The sequence below is a fragment of the Salminus brasiliensis genome, chromosome 10, assembly GCF_030463535.1.
Source record: "Salminus brasiliensis chromosome 10, fSalBra1.hap2, whole genome shotgun sequence".
NCBI lineage: Eukaryota > Metazoa > Chordata > Actinopteri > Characiformes > Bryconidae > Salminus > Salminus brasiliensis.
This window is the reverse complement of record NC_132887.1, coordinates 29180703-29208657: the sequence shown is the minus strand read 5'-3', so window position 1 is coordinate 29208657 and position 27955 is coordinate 29180703. Positions and strand designations below refer to the sequence as shown.

Genomic DNA, 27955 nt, shown 5'->3' with positions numbered 1-27955 from the left:
GCCTGTAGACTGTATTAGGAGGGGGGCACTCTGTGGATATGCTGTCTGTAGGGTCTTTTCCACAGATGAAGCTGTTCAGTGAAGTGCTGCGCACGCTCTGGTCCGTTTCACTGCACAAAGGAGATTCCCTTTAAAAACACCTCTCAGAAACGCCGCTTTGTGGCTGACAGTTCACTCCGAAGGGCACGCCCCTCACCCCCAAATCCGCCCGCCGATTGGCTGGATCGTCTCCAGCGGCCTTCTGATTGGGTGCCGTCTTCAAAACCCCGCCCCCTCCCACCCCCTCCCCTCCCCCGCCTCCCTCCCTCGCCTCCCTCAGCGCTGCGAGACTCGCAAGACCGCTGCTATTCCGTTACAGTGTGGCAAAATGGCGGCTGTCATTCAGAATCCACTAAACGCGTAAGTAATTAAGAAATGGTTTTATGCAGCGGAGGCTTTTCACATGTCGCCGCAACTCTCTGGAGTTCGCGGGGAAGACAGTAAAAGCGAGTCCGGCGCAAAATGGCAAACGCTTGTCGTCGTCGTTCGCTGTCGTAGCCCTTTCTCGAGCTGGGCTCGTTTATGGGTTGTGGAGGAGCAGTCAAGTCCAGTCGGTGTCTGGTGGCTGGTTTCTTAGTTTCCCTTTAAAGAATAAACGTCTAATGCCTGAAAAGCCGAGCTTACAACACGGCTAGGGAGCCGTTCCGTTGCTAACAGGACATGCTAGCAGCTTTCTTCCAGAGGAATGACAGTAAAACAGGGCGCTTTTAGGGCTTCATGCAAGTGTTTGCAGCCCACCGGTAAACCGCCCGTGAACTGCTGCCAGTAGCTGCTGCTCACCTTTGGCTAGCTACATGTCTTTTTTTGGCTCTAACGTGTCTCTCCGGTGATGTGCTTGTGCAGACACGAGTGTTTAGCTCCTTATTTTCCCTCAGAAGTTCACGGCTAGCTAGTACACACGGCTAGCAGCCCAGCTAACCTCACCTAGCTCGCCTAGCTCGCGGCTGTCGACGCTGTGTTTATGTCTTATTTGCCCACAAAGCGAGTAGGCGGCTCGGTGAAGCCTCTCCTCGCGATGGTGGCTGTAATCTCTGTCTCCTCTATCTCTTCTGATATTTACATTCTGATAGTCGCCCAAAGAGCAGCTCAGACGTTGGCTGAATACCGACGTGGTCCTAGCTTGAGCTTTCAGAAGGACAGACTAACTAACGTTACTAGCCCCCTAGCTGTTATACCTCGCCGGGGTCCGTTTTACCTACCTAGCTGGCTAGTTAGTTACCTACCTACCTACAGACGACGAGGAGGAGGAGGAGGAGGAGGAGGAGGAGGGGGGGGGGGGGGAGGGGGTGACTGTCATGTTTAATGTTTTGGCATGTCGTGTACTCAACCCCTCAGTATGATCACTGGACTGCTGGGATGAGATTACTGGCGCAAACAGCCAGAGATGACCGTTTAGTGGTGGAGGTGGTGGAGGAGGTGGAGGAGCTGTGGCCATCACCGGTGAGGCAGAGAGCAGGCAGGAGGTCCATCTGTTAAAAATCACAATTAGCCCCAGTACACGTCCCAAACCCCTCTGAGGACCAGGCTGCTTCAGATCAACAAGGCCAGAGCCCTGTCAACCCTGCTCTGCGGTCTGATGTTCCCAGTGAAGGCGAGGTCTTCTCCAGTTCTAATACAGGGCTGGTTGAGGTTGATTGAGGCATTATTAGAACAACATGAGCCAGTTTGGAAATGTAGTCTCGGTATTAATTCCTGAAGTCAGTAGCAGTGTCAGTGCTTTTGCCTTCGTCTTGATGGTAATGATGCTGGTGATGAGATGAGATGGACTGCTGAAACTGAACGCTGCTGTCTGCTGTGGATAAGCTTTACTATGTGAATAAGCTGTAGTGTGAGGTGAGGCATGTCTTGTTTACGGGTGAAGTAGACATGTGCACAGCACAAAGAATATTTATAAATGTAAACTAAAAGTGTCTTAAGTGCTTAAAGGGCTAACATCAATCTGCACAATGAGATCAGACGATATCAGGTGGTCTCAGTATCAGCAGAGAGTTGTATTTAAACATATATGTATGAAAAAAATCTGCGTACAGGCCAGATGTCCTAAAACGTGTGTAAATTTGATTCTGCCACACTACACTATCCACATTTAATCGATTTTGCTGCGTTTTTCTATGCCTACACACTTAGCATGTGTGTATATTAGGCTGATCCAGGTGGAGGTGGTCTGAACATCTATATTTAATGAATGCATATGCATCAGCAAATGCACACGGGAAAATGTTGCATATCAGTGGTGGCCCGGAATTTCCATGTCTGTGCGTTATTTATTTATTTTTGCTTAGTCCCCAATATTTCTATGCTAACGTCACTGTGTGGTGTCCCATTAGATACACTTTATGGACCGAAATATTGACCAAACTGTTCCTAAAAGTATTAGCTGGAGCTCGATCCATCATTACAGAGAACACAGCTCAGTGCTGGGGGGATTTATACCCCTCTAGCCTGGCATTAGACATCTTGGTGCCTATAGATTTATGTCCATCTGCGCCAGAGAGTCCTATTCTATTCCAAATACTTCTCTACCGGGACAAGACAAGCTATGTCAGCAATCGGTGCAACCTTAAAATAGCTGAATGCATTCAATACTAGGGGTGTCCACAAACATTTGGACACTTAGTATGTTTAAGGTATGTTGTATGGTCCTCTGCTAAATTTCATGAATGTTTGCCAGCACCTTTCTGAGCTTTCTGAGTCAGTTAGGTCTCACAAGGCTTATCATGTTAATGGTGCGATTCAGACTATTTTCTCTGTGGGACAGAAGAAGGCGAAGTAACGCTGCAGCCTGCAGCACGCTCCAGAGGGAGTTTCTCATTCCGGCTATTGTGTTACAAACAGCATTATAAGTGAGTAAATATTTGCACTTCTCCCCGTTATATTCAGTAGTGGTACAGGGCTTGCAGAGGTGTTTTGGGACAGGATGGGAGTTAGTTGGGTTAGTTAATGGAAAAAGCTATGCTTAAGACTTGTTATTGGGGACTGACTCACTTTATTTTGTTTCTTCCTTCCTCTTCCTGTTGTGCTGACTTCCTCTAGCATTCACCTTCTCAAACTGTCTTCATCTGAAACCCTTATTCATAATGAATTCTGGAGTGTATTCCTCTTTTAATATTTCAGTCTTGAATTATATGATTAGCTTAGTTTGGTGGCCCTAGCTTATAGGAGCGTCCTCCGTGCTAGGTCCAGAATTCAGGACTTCTCAAATGAGTAGATGTTTGGAATTTAGCCAGCATTCCCCAGGCACTCTGTAGTTGGACAGAATGAGAGCTGTGAAGTGATGATCATGTGATCTCAGGGTAGGGACCTAAACATCTCTTGTAGTAAAAAGATAAAGGGAAGCTGAGGGTAAGGACAGTCTGAAAGCTACTGGCCTCAAAAACCTAGAGTGGTGTAAGAGTGAAATGCTGCTTGACGGTGGATGAACTGTTTTTGAAATTCCTTCAAAATTATTTTTACAAGGTTCACAGCAATTAGAAGTCCATAGAATTCTATATTTTTCTTCTAGTTTTTGAACTTTTACCCTATTTTCTCTGCCGTTTTAGACACTGCCAAGTCCTCTCACTAGTTAGGTTTCCTCCTACAAGACACCACGTTACAAGGTGGCAGGGTAAGGCTGCGCATGGCTTCTGCTGAATGACATGAAGCCATTGGGACATCTTTTCAAACTTCAAGCTCAATGTGTTTGGAGGAGAATGCCATAGAGTGGCATGGTGAAAACTATAGAGAGCCATCCTACCATGTCTTTAACTGTGGCTGTAGGCCACTCACTCTCTGGTTAATCGGGCCACCATCGCGTTACATTAGAAGGTTGGTAAAATGGTACTGTTGTAGTGTTTTAACAACCATGACTAAGAAATGTGAATCAGTCACGTCTATTGTGTTTAATTGGGCCCCTGCCCCCCTCATTTCGTGACAAGAGATGCCTACAGTGTGTAGTTGGTATTGACTGCATGCTCTGGTACAAGAGTCCATTGTTTTTGCTTTTTGCACCATGAACCAGAGGCCTCTGCATTGACCAAGTCAACTTATTGAGATTTTGAGTTTGTTTACATCTTGAGCTGCCATGTATTTTGTGCTTGCATTGTATCTGGATGTTCTTTGGGCTGATTACATTTGCCCTTTCCAGTGAAACTCTTCCCTAGTGTGAACGGACGAGACCCAGTTTTTACTTAGCCTAGCCTTTCCTTATCCATTCTTCTGTTGTGCATTTCCACTTATGTAATCGTCTCTGACTAACCCCTATTGTATGGAGGGTTTTTAGGACAAATGATTTTAAATGATTACGTGCCAGTGAACTGTCCCTAGTGCCCATTAACGCTAAGAAGGCAGAATCCAGGAAATTCTGTCTCATGATTTGGCTTAATCTTTAGGTTATTTCTGAGTGTCTAAAATTAAACGCCGATATGGCAGCTGTAGCTGAATAGTTTAAACAGCAACCCCGCTAATGTGAAGGACATGGACGTAACTAGCCAACAAGTAAGCTAGTGTAAAGTCAGCTAGCAGTGTGGTTCGAGCAGCAACTCTGAACGGCATTCCTAGCACAGAAGAAGCTGAGGGTGTTGATCAGTTTACAGTTTTACTTTTCTCTCTGAGGATGACACACAAATGTATTGGTTGACCCATAGCACAGCATAAACATTCCCACTCATAAATGATCAGGTGAGGTTTACACAGACAACATCCATCAAGCATAACTACTGTTCCCAGGCACACAAGCTAACCCGCTTAGGCTAACAGGATAGCCGAGCTATTGGCGAAATTCATTGTGTAGTGTTGGCAGTAAATGTCAGTAAAATGAAGTTAAAGTAAACAAACCAGACAGGAACTTTATTTAAGCTAAACCTCTAAACGCTCTGAACTGAGCAGCAGCTTCCTCCTCTTAAACTGCAGATACTGAAGGCAGTACTCAGCCAATCACCAGACTCTCTCTGTTTTGATAGGTGATAGTTTATAATTTTCCTGGTTGCGTCACTGAATGGAATAAAAAAGTCAGTAATTAAATGTATTATTTGTGACATTAATGTCATTTATTGTTCACTTTTAATTTGAATCTTTGTTCCTTGCACTATTGCACCATCTATATGTATTTATTTATCAATTTGAGTTTGAGAAGCCCTCCATAGAAATGTGAGTTTGATTGTAATCCGATCACAGTGCGGCCTGGTGGTGTCAAAGCAGTAAAATGCACAAAAATCTGAACTTGATCCCATCCCCAGAATCGCATATTGGGACAAGGTGTAAACAGCCCGTTTGACTGCAGTGATGGAAACCTATAAAATGGAGGAGTTCTCTACAAGTTGCGAGAGTGGGAGCAACTTTCAAAATGACGGTCAGCAAGAGGGAGGAAGAGGCAAAGACGAAAGCAAGCAGGCCAAGATGGCTCGGCCTGATGCTTGAGGAGGTCTCTAGGCCTGTGGTCAAGTAGGCCCTGTTTCTTCAGCATACCTGTAACCGTCACACATTTAAATGCTTATCTGTCTTTATAACGGCCTCAGCTAGAACACACCGCAGCACAGACCTCTTGCACTCAGAGCTTTGCTTTCTGGTTTCTTTTCCAGCCTCGCTCAAGCATCTGCAGATCCACCTGCAAGTTCAGTTCTTATTAACTGATCTTAGATGTATACGGTTCAAACGTTCAGCGTACATGCAGGGCAGTGGGTGCTTATGAAGATTTGTTGGCTTTCTATTTTAGTATGAGTGGGGGATGGACTTCACACTATCAGATTGAAGCTAGTTACATTGTCTTTGCACTGACACACTGGGTTTGGCTGAGTCATATCACAATCGCTGGTTGCACTGCTACCAGGTTGCTCTATGGTGTGCAGGGCTAAATGAGGAGCATTGCAAGTTAAATATCTCACCCCCCCCTGTTGTTTGAGTAGTTGTTATAGACTGCTTTCTCTTTTATTCATTCATTTTGCACTTTTTCCTCAGCTCTCCGGCTGTTGCACATTTGGAGACGTTGTATGCGTTATCCGTCAGCTTTCATTGCTGCAGCTAGACCGACTTCCTGTTAAAACGCTAGAGTGCACCTGCACGGTCTCAAGAGATCAGACAGCCCGAGTGTCACAGCCCCGACTGAATTCACTGGTGGGAGATTTGCTTGCACTGATACAGAAAGTGTCAGTTTCTCATGTGCCTAAGCAGTGCTTTCAGTGGGTGCGTTCAGCTTGTTCAGTGTGTATGCTAATCTCACGCTTTCAGGACACACTTGCAATTTTTCACACATTTTTCAACGACCTCTATATTCCGTTCAAATCCTTTAGACGGATTTGACTACTGCTCCGTTTCTCGTTGATTAAACACACTCTGGACCAGCAATCACAGCCTCAAGGAGAGCACGCTAACTTGTTGGTCAATCACAGTCAGTCCATGTGTGCTTTGCATCAGGGCGGCAGGGCGGTATCCATAGCAACAGCAAACCATAGCGGGATCTCCCACAAACTGAATAGTTCACCCACATGCACAATGTGTCGGAGAGTAGAGAAGCTACTCTTACGAGCGTGACGTGTCAGAAAGTAGTGAAAGCATTCAGTAAACACAAACGACAACGAAGAAAATTTAAAAGGGTCAATAACGAAACTTGATTATGTTCACACAGCAGGGAACGTGCCCCAAATCCCAAATTGTGTAGGCTGCTCACAGCATCTTTTTAATGTAACCTACATCCCAGATTTGTCTGAACAGTTTATGCTCCTAAACTGCGCATGTGCAATAGTGCAACAGAATGTGCTCAAGGTGGCTGTAATAAGGGCATGTTTTTGGCCACGCCCACTTCTTTGGTTTGCGTCATTGGTTTCTTTAAGCTTCACTTTTAAGCTTTTAATTTTCCTTTAACACTACAGCCATGTCCTCCTGGGGCCTCGTTCAGCTATTTCCCTTGAAACTGCATTAAACATGGGGCGATTGTGTTATGTGCCTTCAGATTAAATAATTAATTCAAAGGACATCAGCCCAAGTATTTGAGGTCTGTTATCTCGCTATGCCTCCATTGAAAACGTCCCTCACTGCTGCCTTTCGTCCATTTTCCCATGTCCTCAGCAAATGTTGAATTGGACTGATGTAAAATTCGCATTAAATCTTTTTCCGAGTCTTATCACGTATCGGATATGTGTCGGATTTCAACACCACATATGAAAGTGGCCCAAATCAGAATTGAAATCGGATAGATCGGATTTTGGCCACTTTTGCCTGCCATGTGAACAGATGTAAATCCAACCAGACAGTTTTGAAAGAAAATTACTGTAAAATTGGGGCCTGTGTATTGGAAAGATCCTGGCGATATGGTTCTTATATTCAAAATATTATAGGTGATATATTGCAAAACTGTATACAAGGTTGGTGTGGCGCAACAGAACACCACTACCTGCCACTGAGCTACCACACCATGTGGGAGAGTGGTGTTCGATTCCTGGTCTGGGTGACTATGCTGCGCTACACCAATAAGAGTCCTTGGGCAAGACTCCTAACACTACATTGGCCCACCTCTGTAATAAGAGTAACCTTGGAAGTCGCTCTGCATAAGAGCGTCAGCTGAATGCCGTAAATGTAAATGTACATGGCTGGGATCTGCTGAGCAGCATGGTGATATTTTATCACATTGTGATAACAATATGATTTTCTAAGTATATCGAGGATGTTGTTGGCGCTTAATAAACACTGATCAGCTGCAGGTTTCAGTACCAACAGTGTAATTAGACAGGTTTATTAGATAAAGCGCAGCAGATGTAGAATAAAAATCACTGTATTCAGTATGGGAGAGTATCTGTATAGTAGTTTTTAAGAATCTGTTGATGGTGATGTATTTAGTCTGTGGTTACATTTATCATGATCAATATTGCGCATCGCAATAATAACGTGATATAGTATTTTTACCATATAGCCCAGCCCTACAACAAACATGTAACAGTACTTGGACCAAATAGCAATGAGCATGTAGGTAAATCATTCAAGGCTGGACCAACCTGAATCTCTCAGAAAAAGTCTTGGTGTACTTTTACAAAAGTCTGTATTCTGTTTTATCTCATAGTTGGTTGTTGACATGGTTGACGTGGTTCCAGAAATAGTCAAAAACCAGAGCATTCTTATGAACTCTTAGGACTCGTCCTCTTCTAGGAAAGTGTTATCTACCGGTTCTTTGTGGTTCTGTGGTTGAAAACGAATGGTCCAGAAGGGTGGGTGGATGTGTGCACGCCTCAAAACATGCAAAACAAATTTATGTAACTCCAGCATGGGGAGATTGGACTCTGGCATGTGACGCAGTAGACAGTTGACAAGAATGCTCTGCTAGTGGAGGCCCCAGCCAACCACCACACTCATTCAGTTTGCCAAACTCATTCATGTAGCCTGTCTGTCATCATGCACATCCAGGAGAAATGCAGCATATGAACCCCTGTTGGCTGTCACACTGCTTCTTCAGAAAACAAGTCATTGAGGGATCTGTCAGACGCTAAAGTGACCATGGCTCTTGGAAGAAGGGTCAGTGGAAAAGATTAATGGACAGTGTCTGCACTTCAGCTGGCCAAGTTTCTATTATTAAAGAGATTTCCCTTGGCTTGTCCAGGTATCCGAGCAGTTTAGACCAGGGATGTCACATTTCTTCAACCCAGGGTGAAAACACTGTGCAGAATAGTGCTTTCTCTCTGTCTGTTTCTTGGGGTTTCTTCAGTTAGCCTGACCTTATGCCATTCTAGTTATGTTGTGGGAATTTGTTTGTGCCTTTACGAATATTGTTGCTACAGGGTTTTGCATTGCAAAGGGATCTTATGCTTTACTAGAGCTGGGCGATATGAAAAAAATATATACATCACATTATTTAAAGACATTTTTTTACGATATACGATATTTATTGCAATATATGGTCATGTAGAGACAATGCATCAACAGCACTAACACCAAATACTCTTCCATACTGAGTACCATGATTTCTGCTTAAATATGCTTCACTCCATTGAATTAAATAAGACTGATTACACTCTTTGTAATGAAATCTCTTTAAGCACTGACGATATCCACAATACACTCCTAAAAGTGTATTGTTTACCACGATAACAAAATTGATCACGATACGATAAAATATTGTCTTGTTGCCCAGCTTTATGCTTGACTCATTTAAGGGCTGATTGGCGCTGCTATGATAAAAATAGTGAACCTCAGGGCATCAGTATTAATTTAGAAACAACTGATTGTGAATATGATTTCGTTATTAGTCTGTCATGTCTTCTGAAATTGGCGAATGACTGACTTGGTTGATGCAGACTAATTTGTTGCTGGCACATGGATTATATTAGATGTAATACTTTTACTGTTTTAAAGAGTAATGACCTCCCCCAAGTCTAAAGTCCACCCCTAGTTCGCCTTTAAAAAACTTTACTTTGGACAACTTCCTACAAAAAGCATTTCAGCATATTTACAGGAAAGCTGTTACACCCAGGACCGATTCTGGGCTTGTTTGGGGGAGGGGCTCCTAATCACGTGTTCGCTTTCACACAGAAGACTTCCATACAAACCGTGGATCAGTTGCACAATTTCGCAAACGCTAGGACCTAGGTTCATCCATTTATTGATTTTCTTTATTTTCCTTGGATACAAACACTCTCTGGAGTCATGGCATTTCACCGTGCATCAACACCTGCAATCATGGAGCTGTTCTCATAGGAGAAGGTTTTTAGCCATGCAGGTGATAAGTCAAAGCATTGGCATGACAAAATGAACCAGTTCATTACACAACCCCACACACGGCGCTGGGAGCAGGTAGCTTCTACACATGCAGCAGACCACACCAGTGGTTTGAAGCGAACCCCAGAACACTGGTTTCAGGAGGGCCGGAGGTCGCTTCTCTTGGCTGCCCCCAGCTTTCACACTTGATCAAACACACTGAACTCTTAGAGAAAACGCTCCTGGATATTTTACTTTACACTTTCTGGAGACGTACACAAAGAAGAAAGGAACAAACATCAAAAATGTATTTAAAAAGAATAATTAAAATGCAGGAAATAGAGATGGATGAGGTTATTCAAATGCACGGGAATCCGAACCCTTGTTTAAGAAAATGCAGATCTTTTTAATGCTTCCTGATCTGGCGAAAGTCATCACAGTAAAGAAAATGTTACACAAAGGGTGGAGTTCATGAAAGGTGTTTTTATCGCTTTTAAGGTCGTGATGTCATTTTGTCCAAAGACACCCTTGTTTCGTAGAGCGGCGCAATCTTGCCAAGGGCTGCAGTGTTAACTTCTCATGCCGAGTTACCCCACAAGGTCACCTAACATTAAATTCTAGCCATCTAGCCTTTGTTTACTAATATTGTGCGCATAGTCGGTCATTGTGTTTTGATCATATTATTTTCTTTAACATTACTTACTTATTAACTTGATTTTCTTCCCCCTATCGAACATGTAATTAATGTTGTGTTGAACAGTGTTCAGCAGATTACAGACCAAACTCTGTGTTGCAGATCAACGAGAAAGAGAGAGAAGGCTCATAAGCAGACAATCTATACAGACCATCTGTAAACTGAGCCATAAAAATAACCAGTGTTTAAATTAATCCTGTTTGAATGGACATGTGGGTAACTATTCAGTCATATTCTGTGGACATCATAACCTGTGGCTGTATGTATGTAGTAGTTTTGTCATTCATGGCACAGATACCTCGGTTCGTTCAGGTCTGTAGAAAACCCCAGTAAAATATAGAGGACCCCTCAGAGGCGTGCCGGTTCTGTCAGCTTTAGGCAAGTCATTCTATAGCAAAGCCTATAGTCTACATACATGTTATAAACTATAAGTGGGTAATAAGATTAGTTGTCATCAGGTTTTATTGGAGATTTGGAGACTGCATTGTGTAAATTGAGTAGACTCTGCCATTTTGTTTATGCCGAGATTTCTTAGCTTGTGCAAATCGGTCATAAATTTATCAGACGTCCTGTAGTAAAATGACATTACTCCTCCTCCCCATGTAAAACTAAACCCGTCTGAACAGCACTTTTGTACATGTGATGTTTTCCCTACTTTGACAACGTCCACTGCGTCGATCAGGAAGGGTAGAAATGGGTTTATTATACCCAGTGTGTAAAAGCGAAAGTACACCATTGGAATTTACATGTTGCAACAAGCCGAACTTTGTTATTGTAGGAGATAAATGAGGATAAAATCAATGCATTCCATTGGTCAGTTTAACCCCAGAATGTCTGATCGATTTGCTGTGGTATTTTAATGTAGGTTGTAGACGATAACTTGACTAAGTCATAGACACTCCTGTGGCACTTTCACTCGTGCGTTCCACTTTGCTGACTGTAATTTAGAGGTCACTGTATTTCCCGGTAAAATACCCAGAATATTTCTGAAAGTTACCCGGTAACTGCACTGGGCCTTGTGCAGGTAAATTGTCGGGTCATCTACCGGGAGTTAATTACCAATAAATACCAGGTAAAAGTACATGGGGCTTTTGTATGACCGTGTTCTCGCAGGCTTCGTCTCATTTTCAAACCACTTCATACGCACTTCTGGAGCACAGTGTAAGAACAGTGTTAGTGCTGGAGGATGGTAATATTGGCTGACTGATTTACATAGTGTAGTTCTGTAATCCTGAGCTACTTCATGTTTGTTTGAAACAGAGTGGCACAGAAGAAGAACTGAGCGCTGTTCATTTCAGTCATTTTGACATTTCAAGCACGGTTAATGTCATTTGTGATGTGAATTTTTCACCTAAAGAATCAACTCAGATGTGCCAAATAAAACAGGATTAATTTTAGTTTTATGAATCAACATTGGCTAGACACATGAATACCAAAAGACAGACTCTGACACGCTTGATGTCTCTTCAGGTTGGGCGACCAGTTCTACAGGGAGGCCATTGAGCACTGTCGTAGCTATAATGCTCGACTGTGTGCCGAGCGCAGCGTCCGCTTGCCCTTCCTTGACTCCCAAACTGGTGTTGCCCAGAACAACTGCTACATCTGGATGGAGCGTCATCATCGCGGACCTGGTGGGTTACTAGTTCTTTTTCTTGTTTACTTATAGTTTACTTGCTATTTCACTTAATGTTGTTTTATTCTCTTTTACTGTTCAATCAGGAATTATGTGTGGGTGATTCCTGCATATATATATATTAGTGTTATTGATATTGAAAAAATCTTGATAATTATTTGTGGGCTTACTATTAAAGCTCAAGTAGCCTGATGATATTTCTCTGTGTGTTTTTGTGCGGTTGCATGCGCAGGTTTGGCAGCTGGCCAGATGTACACATACCCAGCCCGCTGCTGGAGAAAGAAGAGGAGGTTGCACACTTCGATGGATTCAAGCCTTCACCTCTATGGGTTACATATAGGTAAGAGGATCTTACTCTTGCAGTGGTTAAAGGGGGAGTTTACCCACAATCATGTCCATTTTTGTCTGAATGTAAGTTTTAATTTGTTTTGCTACAATTAAATATGCAGAGATTGATTTATCTCTCTCTGTATGCGGAGTTGTTTTATGCAGGTCCTTATTTATATAGCCCCACAAAGCTCTCCTGTGTTTTGATTGGTTTTAAGAAAGGGAGTTACAGCAGTGTCAGCAGAAAGCACACTCTGTATGGTTTACAGTCTGTGGTTAGCTGGTTAGCGCAATTAGGTGCCCTGCAGTCACCCTGCTAGTTCCCTGTGAATTAGACTACTCTGGATTATCAGCCATTTTAAAAAAAGCATGAAAAAGGCAGAAACTCAAACTTGTGTTTGGTGTGGCATTGTCACTTCTGATCTAGTCTTGCACAAAACGGAGACCGCCCAGGTCAAAAGGCATGTACTGGGAGATATGTGCAGTGCACATATGCTAGTGGTCCTCTGTATGTGACCATCTGCCCAGTTACACAAATGCCACCAACCAGGACAAAGCCTGTTGACAGCAAATGAGTAAGATAAACAGTGAACGCAAGGCTACAGAAAGAGATTGAGGAAAACCCCTCAGAAAGTATAAAGGCGCTGCTGAAATAGTGTGTGAAGTAATATTTTTCAAGAAGATACTCGAAAAAGACGAATAGGAACACTTAAAACTGCATGGTTTGAGAGCGAAGCGCAGTGCAGAAGCTGGTACATTCTGAGTTCAGAGCCTGGGAGAACTTTGCTTAGTTAGTCAGAGTAGTGCATCATAAACATGGAGGAAACTGATCTGAGATCAGTGCTCTAATTCCGGACAGATTTGAGTGCCAGCCCAAATTGTAGCGAGTCTACCTGTAATCTAGGGCTTCAGGTGGCTTCGGGTTAATGTTATCCTGTCGCGCTGAGCAGAAGGTCAGACAGCTCACTCTTCTATATGTGGTGCAAAATAATGTGAAGTAGGGGCTTCTGCACCCAAAGAAGACTTAATATGGGATTTAGCAGTGTGTGCACTGTTTGTTTGGGTGTAAAGTCAGTGAAACAAAGATTAATACTGATATTGAAGAAATACTAAATCAAATGGACAGTGTACAGTGATCACATTGTGGCAGCAGATTACCAGGGGTTTGGACTTAGAATACAGAACAGATTTCCACTTTTTTGAGGCTAATTTGTTCTGGAGGTATTTGATAAAAAGATGATTTGTTAGCTACCTTTCTGGTTAGCTTTATTTGTGGTGTTCTGTTCACTGTTCAGTAGATCTAGCTTATTGAGTAGGCGTAGCACAACTCTGATTAATTGATTACAAAGGCACCAGTCTCATCAGAAACCTGTACAGCTTGATAACTCTGGTGGCCTGTAGTTGCCAGCCATGTTTCTAGGTTAAGGATGACCACATATTTGCCTCCCATGTGTAGCTTGTCAAAATGAAGCCATTTTGAACGCTGATCATGCTCAGAATTTGCTTAGTTTTGTCTCAGCTAAGCCCAACTATAAAAACTCGGATACTACTCTCGACATGGCCGCTGAATGTATTTAATAGTAGTACCGCAGACAGGGAGTTAAAACAACTGTATGCTACAGGGTTTCAGAATGACTTTTCATTGAGTGCCTTGTATATTGTAATGACTTCTGAACATTTGTGTCTGTGTCAGTCGAGACATGAAAATGAAAACTTGAAAAGATAATGAGAAGATGAGCTTCTCCTTTAAAATCAATGTCTGTCCCTGTATCACTATTAGACGTTGAAATCGGCTCTGATTCAGTTTATGCTTGCAGGACTGAGACAATGGAAACATCTTGATATGTCTTAAATAATTATAAGTCTTCATAAATCTTAAAATCTTAATAGAATTACTCAGAAATAACACTATTGTTATTCAGAGTGCTTTACAGTACAATATTCAGTATGTCTAGGTTCCATTTCTGCCAAAGGACATGACGACTGAGTAAACGTTCAAATAATATTAAGAAAGAAAACTGCTGCCATACTTCAGTGGCAGCTAGCAGCCTAGTGTGATACACATTCACACCCTGGCTTGCGATGCAGCTCTCTACTATCTCTATGTGTCCGTTAAAGACCCAGCACAGTTGCTTTTTCATTTCTGTCGTTTGCATGCCTTTGTCACCTTGCAGAAGTTCCCCAGAATGCCATTAAGAGGTCTATTTGCGGTCAGCCTTTTTATTTTTTCCTTTTCACCATGTTAGTGTGAGACATTCCAGCTTAGTTTCAGATAGAGTGTAGGCTCGCCAGACTGAAGTTGACTATTTAAAAAGGCAGATATTTAATTTATTTTACCAAGAAATTACTGCTGTTTTAGTCAGGTCTTGTTGAGCATGGAGATCATAACTTACTCCTTCTCCCCACCACCAAACAGCATTTGTAACCTCAGAGGTTCTGTGATGTGGGTGCATACACTGCGTCATGTGGGACGGCCTGATTTCACAGTTAATGAATATACAACCTAAGGTAGACTGTCATTTGCTATGGTTATGTAGGGTTCTCTGTAACCTATAATAATATAAAATATCACGTTAAAAAGGTGATTAGGGGGCAGGATTTAAAAACGTCTTTATGTAATTTGATGCCTTTCTCAGCAGGTACACAAACTGTGCTAAAACAAATATATGCAGATGTGCTACTTGGTCAGGCAGTAGGAAAACGCAGTATGATTGGCCCAGTCTAAAAACCACTTTGAGGTTTGGGTCACAGATTGGGGAAAGGTTGTGCCTGCAGAAAAATGCTTACTATTTTACGGTTATTTATGAGTTGATAAGTGGACCCTGCTTCGGCTGTGTTTCAGTGTGGTCACTAGGTTGCACCCATTGCTGACACAGATGTGCAAATGCGTGCACACATACAGATTGTCTACTCCCTGTAGAGAAATATTGCCAATAGACTAGAACTCTCTGGAGCAGGAACCTATTGGCACCATGACTAATACCCCAAGTATTAAGCTGTGGAGCAGTGGAACTTTGTTCTCTGGAATGATGGATGGTGCTTCAGCCAATACTTTTGGAATGAGTTGGGGATGAGGTGGGGTGGTGGTTGTCCAACATCCTGACCTCACTAACGCCCTTGTCACTGAATGCTATAAAATACTCGCAGCAGTGCTCCAAATTCTGGTGGAATACCTTGATTTTAAAGGAAACGATGAGCGAGCAGGTTTCCCATGACAGTCTGTCAGTTTGTTGTGCAGTTAAGTAACTTAAGGTCAGAACTGTCAGCAGGAATGCAGTAACGCACATTACATTTCCATCCATTACAGCAGATGTTTTAAGGCTTCTAAAACCATGAAAAATATATAGCTTCAGTGATGAAATGAAATACGGTGAAACTAGACTGCTAACTGTTAACTGGCTGAAAGATACAAGCTGTAAAGGGCTAGCAACATGGTCATTTGGTAATGTATTTGTTTATCTGAAGACTGTCTTTGTTTGTAAATTTCAAATCAAATGTCATCTGTGTTCTCACTACGGCTTTAATTTAATGTAGTGCTGAGGAATTGAAACATGCTGGGAGTCATGAAGTGCCTGTGTACCCCGGCGTGTGATCTCTCCATTAACTAACTCAACGTTAGCTAGTGTTCTCTACCTTTCTCTCCTCCCCTCTGCCTGTCTTTATTTATCCCTCCCTCTTTTCGGGTGAATAGAGATAGGAAGACCGGCTTGGGGCGTAATCATATGTCTCCATTTCCTGTATACATCGTTTCAAATGAAAAGCCCTCATTTCATAAAAATCTGAAGCATGGAGGCAGTAATTTTGCAAAATATATGTAACGGAATAGTAGGAAATCAGGAAAACAGAAATGACTGGTAATAAAGGTGAAAACGTTATTAAATATTATTGTTTTTGTTTGTTGGTATTCCTCACCTCATATCCCCTCTGTTGCACCCCAAACTCTAAATAGTGCATGGTATAGAAGTGTTTAGAACGCAGCAGAACAAACACAGCCAGCATGGTGGAGGGTTTTGTTGGATTGAGGAGGAGATGAGTGTTTTTATAAAGGAATGCTACCTCAAACAGCTCAAAACAACAGAAACACTCTCATAATGTTCTAATAAGTAGATTACAGGAAAGCTCACGGTACATAATTTACAGTGGAGGATTTGGCATCATTACGTGTAGCATTTGTAGCTCAAAAAGTCAGTTAGTTGAACATGCAAAACTGATTTCATTACTACTGTTATATTAGGAGCCTCAACAGAAACATAGCTGTTCAGTTTTGTTTGTGGTGGCTTGGAAGAGAATTATCACTTGTAAGGCCGGGGACTGCTCCTGCTGTTCACTTTAAAACAAGTCTGTATGATTTCAGTATTTTGAAAGTCCTGAGTCAGAGGTCTGATCTTAGATTGGATTCCCATATGTTTATGATGTTAACAGTTACACAGTTCACAAAGTTTACTACTAATCTTCTCACAGATGAGACGTTTGCATTGTGTGCCCCTTCTGACTACACTTTTGTGTCCCTTTGTTTTGGTGTGGACCTGACAGGTAAAGAGGCGTTGCCTACACCGAGTACTACACTGGAGGCTTTGCTAAGAGGGGATGGCTTGGACAAGAGGAACAACTCCAGAGATGAGGAGAGTCTGCTGGAGATTCAGGTAAGGAACTACTCTTGGAAGTATTAGCCTGGGAGGAGCATGGGCTGCATTCTGTTCTGTATGGTTAGCTAGGATGGGCCACAGTTGCAGAGAAAACACTACATGGTAGTAGACATTTATGTTTCATTCTAACACATTTCTTTAGCGATGGATCTGTATCCCACTCGCTAAAGCTACCATTGGCTTGTATTATTGGTGTTGGCCAGTGTTGGAGTGACACAGTTAAAAGGCAGCCTGTACCCAGAAAGCTAGGCTCAGCTTAGTCTCCGCTGTGCTGTTTAACCAGCTAACAAAGCTTAACTATGTTCCAGCTAACTGAGGCTCAGATTAACTGCCAATACTGAGTTTTTTGGCCTTCGACAATTCTCATCTAATGACAGTATGACGTACAACCAGCGTAATGCTTAATTTTTTTTTTTTACATGAAAGCTTATCGGATGTGTTTTTTATCTTTGGCTACAACCATGAGAGCATTTTCAGGCACAGCTTCAAACAGGTTTGCTTATTCTCCCTTTTATTTGGAATGACTCAAACAGTTCACTAAACTTGCAGCTACTGTAGGCCTGGCCAGTTCAGCTAACTGATGTTTTTAAAGCATCTTGGGGTAGTCGTGTAGTGTTCAGTGCTGTATAGAGTGGTACTTGTTTTAGTGTTTGGGCTGTTCTCATGCCTCGTAAATGGTGCTGTTAATTATTTGATCAGAAACCAAGCAAAAGACATTCTTATAGACATGCTCCTGACTTACAACATATGGTCAGAAGTATTGGGACACCTGCTCATTTATTGTTTCCTGGTAATATTTCTCTACAGGAACTAGACAAGGTGTGTGTGCGCATTTGCATATCTGTGTTATCAATAGGTGAAATTTATTACTTAAATTTAAAGTAGCAAAATGCATTCATTAGAAGGGATGTCCTCAAATATTTGGACATAGTATAAATCTGCATATTTGTTTAGGCTCTATTAATACTGTTCTCTTCATGGCTCTCTCTCGCTTGCTCTCTCTCTCACCTCATTATCAATTACAGAGAGTTTTGGAGGCTGATGCCAATGAAGACGGTTTCCATGACGATGAGGACTTTGAAGTGGACATACCGAAAAGGAAACATCGGGGCAAAGGCAGAGTGAGTTACTGGTACCCGTTGTATAAATTCAATAAAAACAAAAAAGGGTAATTGTGAACTTGTACAATTGTGCCTGCATACTCGTTATAATTATTTAAAATGTTTAATTCAGTAAATTTTCATTATTTTATATGATTTTCTAATTGTTGTCTGTATTTATGGTCCCCTGTCTGTTTTGTTTTTTTTTTTTGTTTTTTTTTGTAAGTAATGATTTATTTTTTATTATTATTATTTTTTAAAATTCTGTTAATTGTGAAAAATATTTAATCAATTGTTTTCAACAAATGTTTGGCAGGGTCGAGGTGTAGGACGTCGGAGGGCAGACTTGGATGACCAGGACAAGCCATACGTCTATGAAAGTAGGTGCCAAATAGAAGTGGTCAATAAGATAATATTTTATCAAATACATCATGATGCATTTTTGTTATATGGACAATGACATGGTTAATTACAGAGAGTGTAATTAGTGCTGTTTATTTTAAGAGATTTTGCAGCAGATTTTAATATGTGAATATTTTTACCATGCTGCCCACCCCTAGTGCTAAGATTTGGAAAAAGTGAATTGTGATTGAAGTGTACTAGAATCCTTCCCAAATGTTTAACCCATTAAGGACAAACAGTGTGATGCCAACACTAGTGGTCAATCAATGTGAGTTTTCAGAGAGCAGAACAGCTGATCAACAAAAACAATTTTTTGTTTTTTTGCATCTGATAAAATGCAACAACTCACTGTTATTGTCTGCATTATCGGTTTACTTAAGTAGACTCTGCCTACAGTGCAGGTATTTTAAATAAGTATCAACAACATAAATCTTCACAGGTAACCTAAAACTACACTAAACTATGCGGGGTACAGTATGTCAGAAGCGGCGCCATTCATTATTCTATGCATAACTTATAAATATTTATTATTTTAATGGTTTTAGGTTAGATTTGCTGTGCTTTAGGATAAGACAAACATTTGAACATTTAGAAGAGGTGGTACCTCAGGAAGGCAAGCATTTATATCACAGTTCAACAGCATCCACTGCTCTCAGCCTGTAGAATGGTGAAGTTGACACAAGGGGGAGCTCTAACATTATTCCACTGCAGCCACACTGACTGCAAGTTCACCCACTGATGTGTCTGCAGACAGTTTTTGTTTATTGATTGCATGACCACAGGCATCAGACAATTATCCCAAAGTGGTTTAATGGATTAATCAGTTGACCCACTAGGCCAATGCCAAAAACATTTCATTAACCATTTAGGAATGACATAAATAAAAAATTTATATAATCTCACAGGTTTAAAAGTAATTGGACAGACTAACATAAACCTAAGTATTTAAAAAAACAAATGTTGCAGTCAGTGAGTGCCTGAAGTCTGCAACCCATTGACCATTCACCATTCATGCTTCCTCAAGAGTTTCTTCGCTTGAGATTTTTGCCAGGCCTTTAGTGCAGTTGTCTTCAGTTGCATTTTGTTTGTGGATCTTTTGCCTTCAGGTCTGTCCTCAGTAAGTGAAGAACATTGCTCAGTTGGGATGTTCCATTTCTGCACAGCTCTATACACTTCAGAATTCATCATTCTACTCCTCTGGGCGTCATACCAGCAATAAACACCAGTAGCCCAGTTCTGTTGGCAGCAATAAATGAAAATATTATAGCATGGGGCCTTAATACTGCCTCCACCGTGTTTGACAGATGATGTGCTGTAGACCATTAACTCTTCCTTTTTTTCACTATATGGCTAATGAATTAAAGCTGAAAGTCTACACTTCAGTAACATAGTGGTTGCTTTATTTCAGATTCATTGTTGTGGAAAAATGACAGAAAAATTTATTTGAAAAATATATTTATGAAATGTGTGTCTGCCACGTCTATGCTTACTTTGCCTAAATTGTGCAAAAATTCCATGTTCAGGGTGACATTTCTGCTCATGTTTGTTCAATGTTGCCTCTTGTTTTATATGATTCTTTGCTCTGTTTTAGGCAGATACAAACAAAAGCATAACTCCAAAGCTGGAGCCTCAGGTATGTGAAATTGAAGTTTTTATATGTTTGAAATTGACACTCAAAGACAGGATTAAGAAATGTCAATGTGGCTATTCCTCTTAAATGTTAAAGAGGGCGCATATAAAACAGTACTGAAAGAATGACAAAAGCTGCCATCTCACTTGCATTACTACCACAACAACTACAAAATGTCAAAGCTCAGTTTGCAAATCATGAACTAATTTAAGTGTTTACATAACCAGATATACGCTCGTGTGTACCCTGTGCCCTGTCTTTCTGCCAATATCAGTCAGAATTAAAAGCCTTAATTGGGCGAAGCTTTGCTCGACTAAGACTTGTCAGACTGTTATGATCCATGTTATGATCCATAAGCGTAGCTTATCAGACTAATATTAAACCCTTGGTGTGCATGTAAATGCAGTTAGTCTCTTAAAGTCCTAAGAGGTTTCACAAATTGGCTTACAGGTTTTGTATATGCTGAATATTCTGTGCTGGTGTGCCGTAGGTGTGATATTCTTTCTGTTGTGTTTCAGTATGTGGGAAGCGCTATAGAAATCGCACTGGCTTAAGCTACCATTATGGCCACACCCACATTGCTGAAAAGGAGGAGCCCCAGGCCAGAGACTCTGAGCCCTCACAGTCCCCACCCATGAACCACCGTCCTCATAGTCGCAAACGTAAGCACTCTGAATGACTGCTTATTTTTTTTGGCCACATGCAAATGTTGCTGTTAGACGCTCACAAAAACAACTGAAACATACAACTTTTTCCTAATGTCTTCTTGTAATTGTTCTGTTCCTCCCCTAGATCAAAAGAATTCAGAAGCAGGTCATACACACAACAATTTCTGTGATGTCTGTCAAGTAAATCCAGGCTCCAAACTGAAAGAAGGCAAGTGCCTTAAATGTGGTCGCTCAGGTACGTGTGCTTTTTATTAGTGCATGCATGCTGCTCTGTTACTTCCTCTCAGTCTCAGCCTCTTCAATTCCTAATCTAATCTAATCTAATAACTAATATTTAAGTCTTCCATTCAGTTTGGTCTCATTTCAATCTTCCACACGCAGCACATCTAAAATGTCCACAATTTCTAAATACATTTCATTTATTAAATTGCAGCATTAGTGCTCCAAACTAAAATTTATACACCTAAAATATCCTTATTGTTATTTGCTCTGCAAGGTTTATTGAAGTAAATAGATTGATTAACATAATGCGGAACCAGATGTTAACCATGCCTTGCTAAGCTTAGCTCAAGTTGATTGCCATCTGACTGGCGTGTTCAAATGACGTACAGGAGTTAGAAGGGTTTAAGCTTTGAATGTTTAAATAAAGTCTTTGTGTCTTTTGTTGTTCTATTTATGACATATTAATGTAATTGTGACCTGTTTGCCTTTTGCTTTGTTTTATGATCCTAAAAATAAAATATGGTCTGTGTGAAAGTACATGTTCACGGTTTACATTTAACTGCATGTACTAAAATGTTTGTGTATTTTAGTATAAATGAAAGCACCCTGGTCTGTTGCTTTGCTTTATATATTATGTATTTTTAAAACTATGTAATGAATTTACTAGGTGAGCGTGATGGGGAGAAAGATGAGAAGACTTTCGTTGGAGCTGAGGAGCTGTTTGGTACAACCTCCGAGAGCGACACTTCCACATTTCATGGATTTGAGGAGGATGAGTTGGAAGATCCTTTATCCAACGGCAGTGAAGCCTCCCCAAAGTGCAGATAGAAAATAACTTGCGGGTCTTTTTAATCTGTTATCTAAAGAACAGCCCTCCCCCCCTGCAAAAATTCTGCTGCTTCTTTTTACTTTTTGAAGTTTCTTTTTGTTTGTTTTTTCCCTTTTTGGAAAGCAAAGCACAAGTCATTATATCAAAAAGAAGATATATGAAAGTGTTAACTTTCTTGGACAGCTTACACCATTTAATAAGTTATAGATGTGTTTAATGCTAATATTATTATTATTATTGTTGTTGTTATTCTGATTATTATTATTATTATTATTATTATTATTATTATTATTTAAGCATTGAGAGTAAATAGGAACAGCCTTTTTTTTTCTTCTTCTATCCTTTTTTTTTTTACTCTTCATTTTGTTTTTTTTCCCCTTGAGGGGAAAAGATCGTATATTACAAACGCTGGAACGGACAGTTATGAATTTCTGACTTACTTTGGAAACTATTTTCCAGGAAAATGAACTCACACTTAAAACTAAACAATACAAAAAAAAATGTAAAGCCTAGCTTGATTACAGCAAAAAGGCAAAGGCAATGAGGATAATGAATTTTTTTGGTAGCGTTTTATGTCACTGGAATTGCCAAGGATGCAAGTGAGAACTTGAATAAGTCAACTCAATACTTTCTCTTGCGGATTATGACTGCGCCAAATTGGAGTTGGAATACGAGAGGAGTAGCAGATGTCTGTCTGTCGGCCTGCTCAGATAAAAAGTTGCTGATGATGTAAATCAACTGTAAAAGTTTGCGACACCAGAGATACAAAGGTAAGACTCCCCATCTCCCCAAAATGTCTGTCCTTGCCTTGAATAACGGTTATACTACAATACAGAGTACTCTGACTTTAGACTTTTGTTCATTTTTTGCTAACAAGTGCAACATGTGACTCCAGCTTATTGCATGTTGGGTGTGATTGTCATTGAAGTAGGCCATTTCTTAATTACATTAGAAACATTAATTTCTTCATTATTCATTATGTAATTAAAGCTGCTTAGAGGAGCCCATGGATGTTAATAGTTAGTACAAGGGTTGAGGAGTCAAAGGACAGGGTGTCTGAAAAGGATTACAATCTTATTTTGGTTTGAAAATGGTCGACTTGGCTAGTCTAAAGTCTTTTGATGTGTTGGCACAACGTTTCTGTTTTGCAGTTCCTCTGTTATTAGATTATTAGATTCATTTCTTAATAAATTGGCAGACAGAATGTTTCTGTAGGCTTTTATAAGTTATTCTGCTGCTGCCAACATCACCAATAATAACGAGCCTGTTCCTGATGCAGCCATGCAAGCTCAAGTCATGACGCAACCTCCATCATGCTTGACTGTTTTGGATTATTTCTGCCTGTGGAGGTAAAAAAAATATATCATATACCATATTAGACACCCCCTCTAATAAACCCATTGCTGACACAGCTGGTCTAGTTCCTGTAGAAAAGTATTGCCAGTAGAATAGGACACTCTGGAGCAGATAAACATTAACCTATTCACATAATGTCTAATGCGTTGAGCAGTGGATCTGTGGTCTCTGAAATGATGGTGCTCTATAAAATATTTTTGGGATGAGGTAGGGTGGTGATCATCCAACATCCTGACCTCACTAACACTCTTGTCGCTGAATCCAATCAGATCCTCGCAGCAATGATCCATTATCTAGTAGAAAACCTACCTTGGACAGTAGGGACAGATACTCCAACTCTCAACTTTAATAATAATTTTTATTATTACTTTATTACGTTAACAGTAATACCCTTGATTTCAGTAGAAACAATGAATCAGCATATTTTGTGTATGTCCTGTTTATTTGTAAAAGGGCAGCTGATTTGTAATAGGCATTTTTAATTATGAACTATTTAAGCATCTCATCCTAATTTTGCTGTTTGCAGGCTGTCTCTTATGATTGAGGTTTCTAATTGTGCTCAACTATTCTCCCAACAGCAGAGAGAAGGAGCTGTGATAAAGGGAGCAGGAGAGCTGTGCTGCTACTGGAAACTAGGAGGTGGTTCCAGAACCCGAATTCACCTATCCAGTCTTCTGAATGTCAGACCCAGTGAAACTGAGGAACCCTTAATTCAGCCAGACAAACACCAGACTCTGTTTGAGACTCTTGGACAACTGTTGATCCTTCCCAACGCCCCCCTCCCCCCTCCTCAGACTGCTGCTGCCCCCCCTGTGTGGTCAATAGCGTGAATCTGAGACTGTGATTAAGTGATTAGAGCCATATGGAACCCTTCCATCCCTGTGAGAAGTGACTCACAGTTCTAGGAGAAGTACTTGTCATAGCTTTACGGTGTCTGCCTCCGTTGAAAGGGTTGAACCGTCACTTTAAGGGTAAAAGGAAAAAAGAGAATGAAACCGAATATAAAGACAATGTACAATGTCTGTGAAGTGTAAACATGGAGTGTGAAGCACCACCCATGTGCTGCTGCATTCACACATTTGAGGAAAAATGAGCTGCTGCTACCCCAAGTGAATAAGCAAAGTCCTCCAGCTGTAAGTGAAGGTGTAAAGCCATCAAGCCAGTTGTCTAGCTGTGCTAAATTTGACCACACCTACATCTTGTTTGTTTTGATTGGTAGGGTGGTGCTCTAGACATGTTTATCTTTTACCTAATTGCATGGCTGGTATTCATCCACAGCAGGGGTTGGTAGTCCAAAGTTTGGTGATTTCTGACATGACACACCTGGAGCTAAAACTAAACCTGAAGGGTCCGCAGGAAAATCATCAAACTATGGCCCTCCACCATTGCAGTTAATCTACCCTTTTGGCCTTTACTAAGAAGTATTTTTATGGTAATTTTTGGACATTTTGTGGCACAGTGATTTAATGCAACACTGAAAAGTCCATCGACAGGCGTTTTTCTGCAAATGTGTGAACATGTCTCTAATATTTCTTCCCATGGCCCTGCTGCACAAATTTACTTTTTAATGTGTTCTAATAATTGGAAGTGACACAGTGGATGGCACTGCAATCACTGTGTTCAACCAAGTCTCTCAGGGGAAGACGATCCTGACAGCCATATCTGAAAAAAAACCCACCGCTCGAAATTCTTCCAAACACAGAGTATAGATCATCGGCCGTTGACAGTTTTGAGACCTGCAGTAAGAGAATCATCTCCATTTGATGTACGATATATCTAGTACCCTTCTACTATTTGGACCTCAGTATGTGTACTCAGACTGTCTACTTTGAAAAGCTTAGTTACACCTACTGAGCACTTTATTACGAACATTTAATTAGGAAGTGCTCCTGTTGCTCTCAAAACATGTCAACTTGACTGCGCAACACAGTTCCTGCAGATTATTCAGGAATTCAGGATCCCTCAATATCATGATAATGAAAGCAGTTTGAGATGGCTTCTGCTTTGTGACATGGTGCATTACCATGCTGGAAGTAGTAGTTAGGAGATGGGTAAATATGGGTAAAAGCTATGCTTAGTACTAATGTGCTTAAAGTGGCTGGTTAGATCTATGGATCTAAATTGGTGCTGAATTCTGACCCGACCATCTGTGTACCTTGGCAGAAGATTGATCAGACCAGGCTATGAGACTGTGCACACTGCCTGTGCCTCAGCTTTCTGTTCTTGACTGACAGTAGTGAAACCCGATGTGGTTTTCCGCTGGTTCGGATGGTTGAGGTCAATGTAAGCTGTTGGCCCATGATTTTACGCCTTGCATTTCTGCCACAGGATTGGCTGAATAGATAATTGCATGAATGAGTAGGTGCACAAGTGTTCCTGACAAAGTGCTCGAAGAGTGTATGTCTCTCACACAGTTGATGAACTGTACAGTCAAGTCTTACTGTTGGTTTGCAACAGAATGTGTGAAATGAGGATTGTTAAGGTGCAGCAGTCCAGCGAGGAGTAGGCTGGGGAAAATGCAGTTACATGTACCGTCTGGCAGTTCAAAATCCAGCAAAACCTCAAATTTCATTTTGCAGGTTCATCAAGCACCTTAGCACAACCCACACTGCAACAACCAATGTCAACCTTACAATAAATCTATTGGGTAAAGGTCATTGTAATTGAAATAATGCAGTGACAATGTATTTATTGGTGAAACCTGTATTAATATTTCTTTTAGGTAATAGACACAACATATTCTAAACCGTACACAGCTCTTTTATTTCATGCGCTTTGGGTAGTACACTCAGTAGATTTGAACAAAGCTGTGCGAGATTTCCACTGAAGAATGTAGTGATGTTGGACCTCAATGCTTATCTGGGTCACCAGTGTTCGTAGACATTGCCAGGTTTTTGGTACAGCTGTCAGCTGGTCATGCCGTCACATGCACCGTTATCTTCAATAGGTGGAGGGTGGTGTGTTCTTCAGTCAGAACACATCAGGTCAGCCATAACATTAAGTACCCCCCTCCCTTTTTTTTTTCCCCCCCACCACAAGAGGTCTGACCATTCAAAGCATGGACTCCACAAGACCTCAGACGTCGTCCTGTGGTATCCGCCAGCAAGATCCTTTAATTCCTGTGAGTTGTGAGGTGGCGCATCCATGGATCGCATCAGTGAGTTGCCCATGACCCTGTCAGCGGTTCAGCGGATGTCTGTTCTTGGAGCATGTTTGGTAGGTACTGACCACTGCAAACCAGGAGAAACCCTGCAGGACCTGCCTGATGTTTTGGTGATGCTCTGACCCAGTCGTCTAAGCATCACAAAGTGGTTCAGATTCTTATGCTTGCCTAGTTTTCATGCGTTTAACACATCATCACCTTCAAGAACTGACTGCCCATATCTACGGCTTGATGGATGCCACTGTAGATGAAGATTGTCACATTGTCAGGTGACAGGAAAAGCAATGTTATGGCTGATCAGTGTGTTTGCTCAGGATTAGAGCCTTGGTAGAGGTTTTGGGAGACAAATAGAGAGATAGACTGCAGGAATCGGACACCAAGCAAATATCTACACTTCTAACTTTCAAAGTAACTTCGAACTTTGGCACAAATCTACACACATCTAGACCAAAAAGACTGTAAATGCCACTATTTGTTGTTCACATTTCTAATCCTGCTCCCACTCTGAGGTTCTGGACTGCAGGAATACAGCTGTTCTTCATGCAAGAGTATCTGCATCAGTATATGCAGTAAGGTATTGGTGGTTTCAAGCTGTGATCTACATGTGATTGCCTTTTTTTATTTTTATTTTTTTCACTGTTTTTTGTTTATGCAACAACTGTGTTGGCTTCATCTGTTGTATGTGTACTTAGCATACAATACCCTACAATAGTGTAATTGCTGTGTTTCCAACATCTAGTCTAATGAACATTTACTAGTTGATATAATGGTACATAATGAATGAGAATTCGGGTACTGTATACAATGGCACACAGAACATGACGGTGGACTGGCAAGCAAACCTGCTCATACTTCATCAGGACTCAAAACACATGCACATACAACACCACTTCCATAATATCCCCTCAGGGACCATATCCACACACGAGACGAAGGCATATGGACATTCACGCTGACCGGAATAAGAAACCTGTTTCTTTGTTCCGACTTGTTCACTGGAATCTGTGGAAACTCATCATGGATTCTACTGACTTTAGAGAAAGGTGTGCGTTCTCTGATGAGTTCTTCCGGTCAATGGATCTTGTGCACTTTTTTTGGAACAATTATTGCTCCTCCTGAGGGGTTTATGATCATAAAGGTGAACTTTTATTAACTGAGCTCGTGTACTAATACTTTGAAGTAGCCTCTATACCTCAGAAATGTTTATGACAGCAATAGGCCCATGTTTTTGTGCATTCCTGGGGTTGGAACAAGAGCCAATATGAGGTGAAGGAGTTGACTGATTATTTTGTCTGCATCTGTAAATATTGTAATCCAAATGAAGTCTTTGTTAGTGGCTATTTTTATTGTGACAAAAGGAATTAAACGAATGAGACAACGGCAAGCTCACGTGGATGAAGTACTCTGCTTCTTTAGAAGTTGGTAGAAACTGTATTTTGCTTGTATATAAGTACGTAACACAGTTTGGAATTAATAATGAATTAATAATGAAAGAAGCTAATGCGGCATTTAGGGGCTTCTCCTGTCTATACCAGAAGGATATCTAGTAAATGCAATTTCAGTTCTGAAAAAGATGAGCAACTGCTAAGCAT

The 27955-nt window shown here is 41.2% G+C and overlaps 1 protein-coding gene across 1 annotated transcript; it reads left to right on the top strand.

The window, feature by feature from the left end:
• The first annotated feature begins 335 nt into the window (after positions 1-335).
• On the top strand, positions 336-27747 carry LOC140564353 (zinc finger protein DPF3-like). The gene is made up of 11 exons (XM_072689732.1): positions 336-399; positions 11858-12018; positions 12253-12360; positions 16881-16990; positions 18019-18114; positions 18410-18473; positions 20087-20128; positions 20644-20787; positions 20918-21028; positions 21683-22614; positions 23779-27747. The coding sequence occupies exons 1-10, from the start codon at positions 368-370 to the stop codon at positions 21841-21843; spliced, it is 1029 nt and encodes a 342-aa protein (XP_072545833.1). The 5' UTR covers positions 336-367; the 3' UTR covers positions 21844-22614; positions 23779-27747.
• The last annotated feature ends 208 nt before the right edge of the window (positions 27748-27955 follow it).

Excerpts from the sequence above, each read along its gene's own strand:
- LOC140564353 (XM_072689732.1), top strand. The coding sequence starts at position 368 with ATGGCGGCTGTCATTCAGAATCCACTAAACGC. Across the intron at positions 400-11,857 it reads ATTCAGAATCCACTAAACGC|GTTGGGCGACCAGTTCTACA; the intron begins GTAAGTAATTAA and ends ATGTCTCTTCAG. Across the intron at positions 18,474-20,086 it reads CAAGCCATACGTCTATGAAA|GCAGATACAAACAAAAGCAT; the intron begins GTAGGTGCCAAA and ends GCTCTGTTTTAG.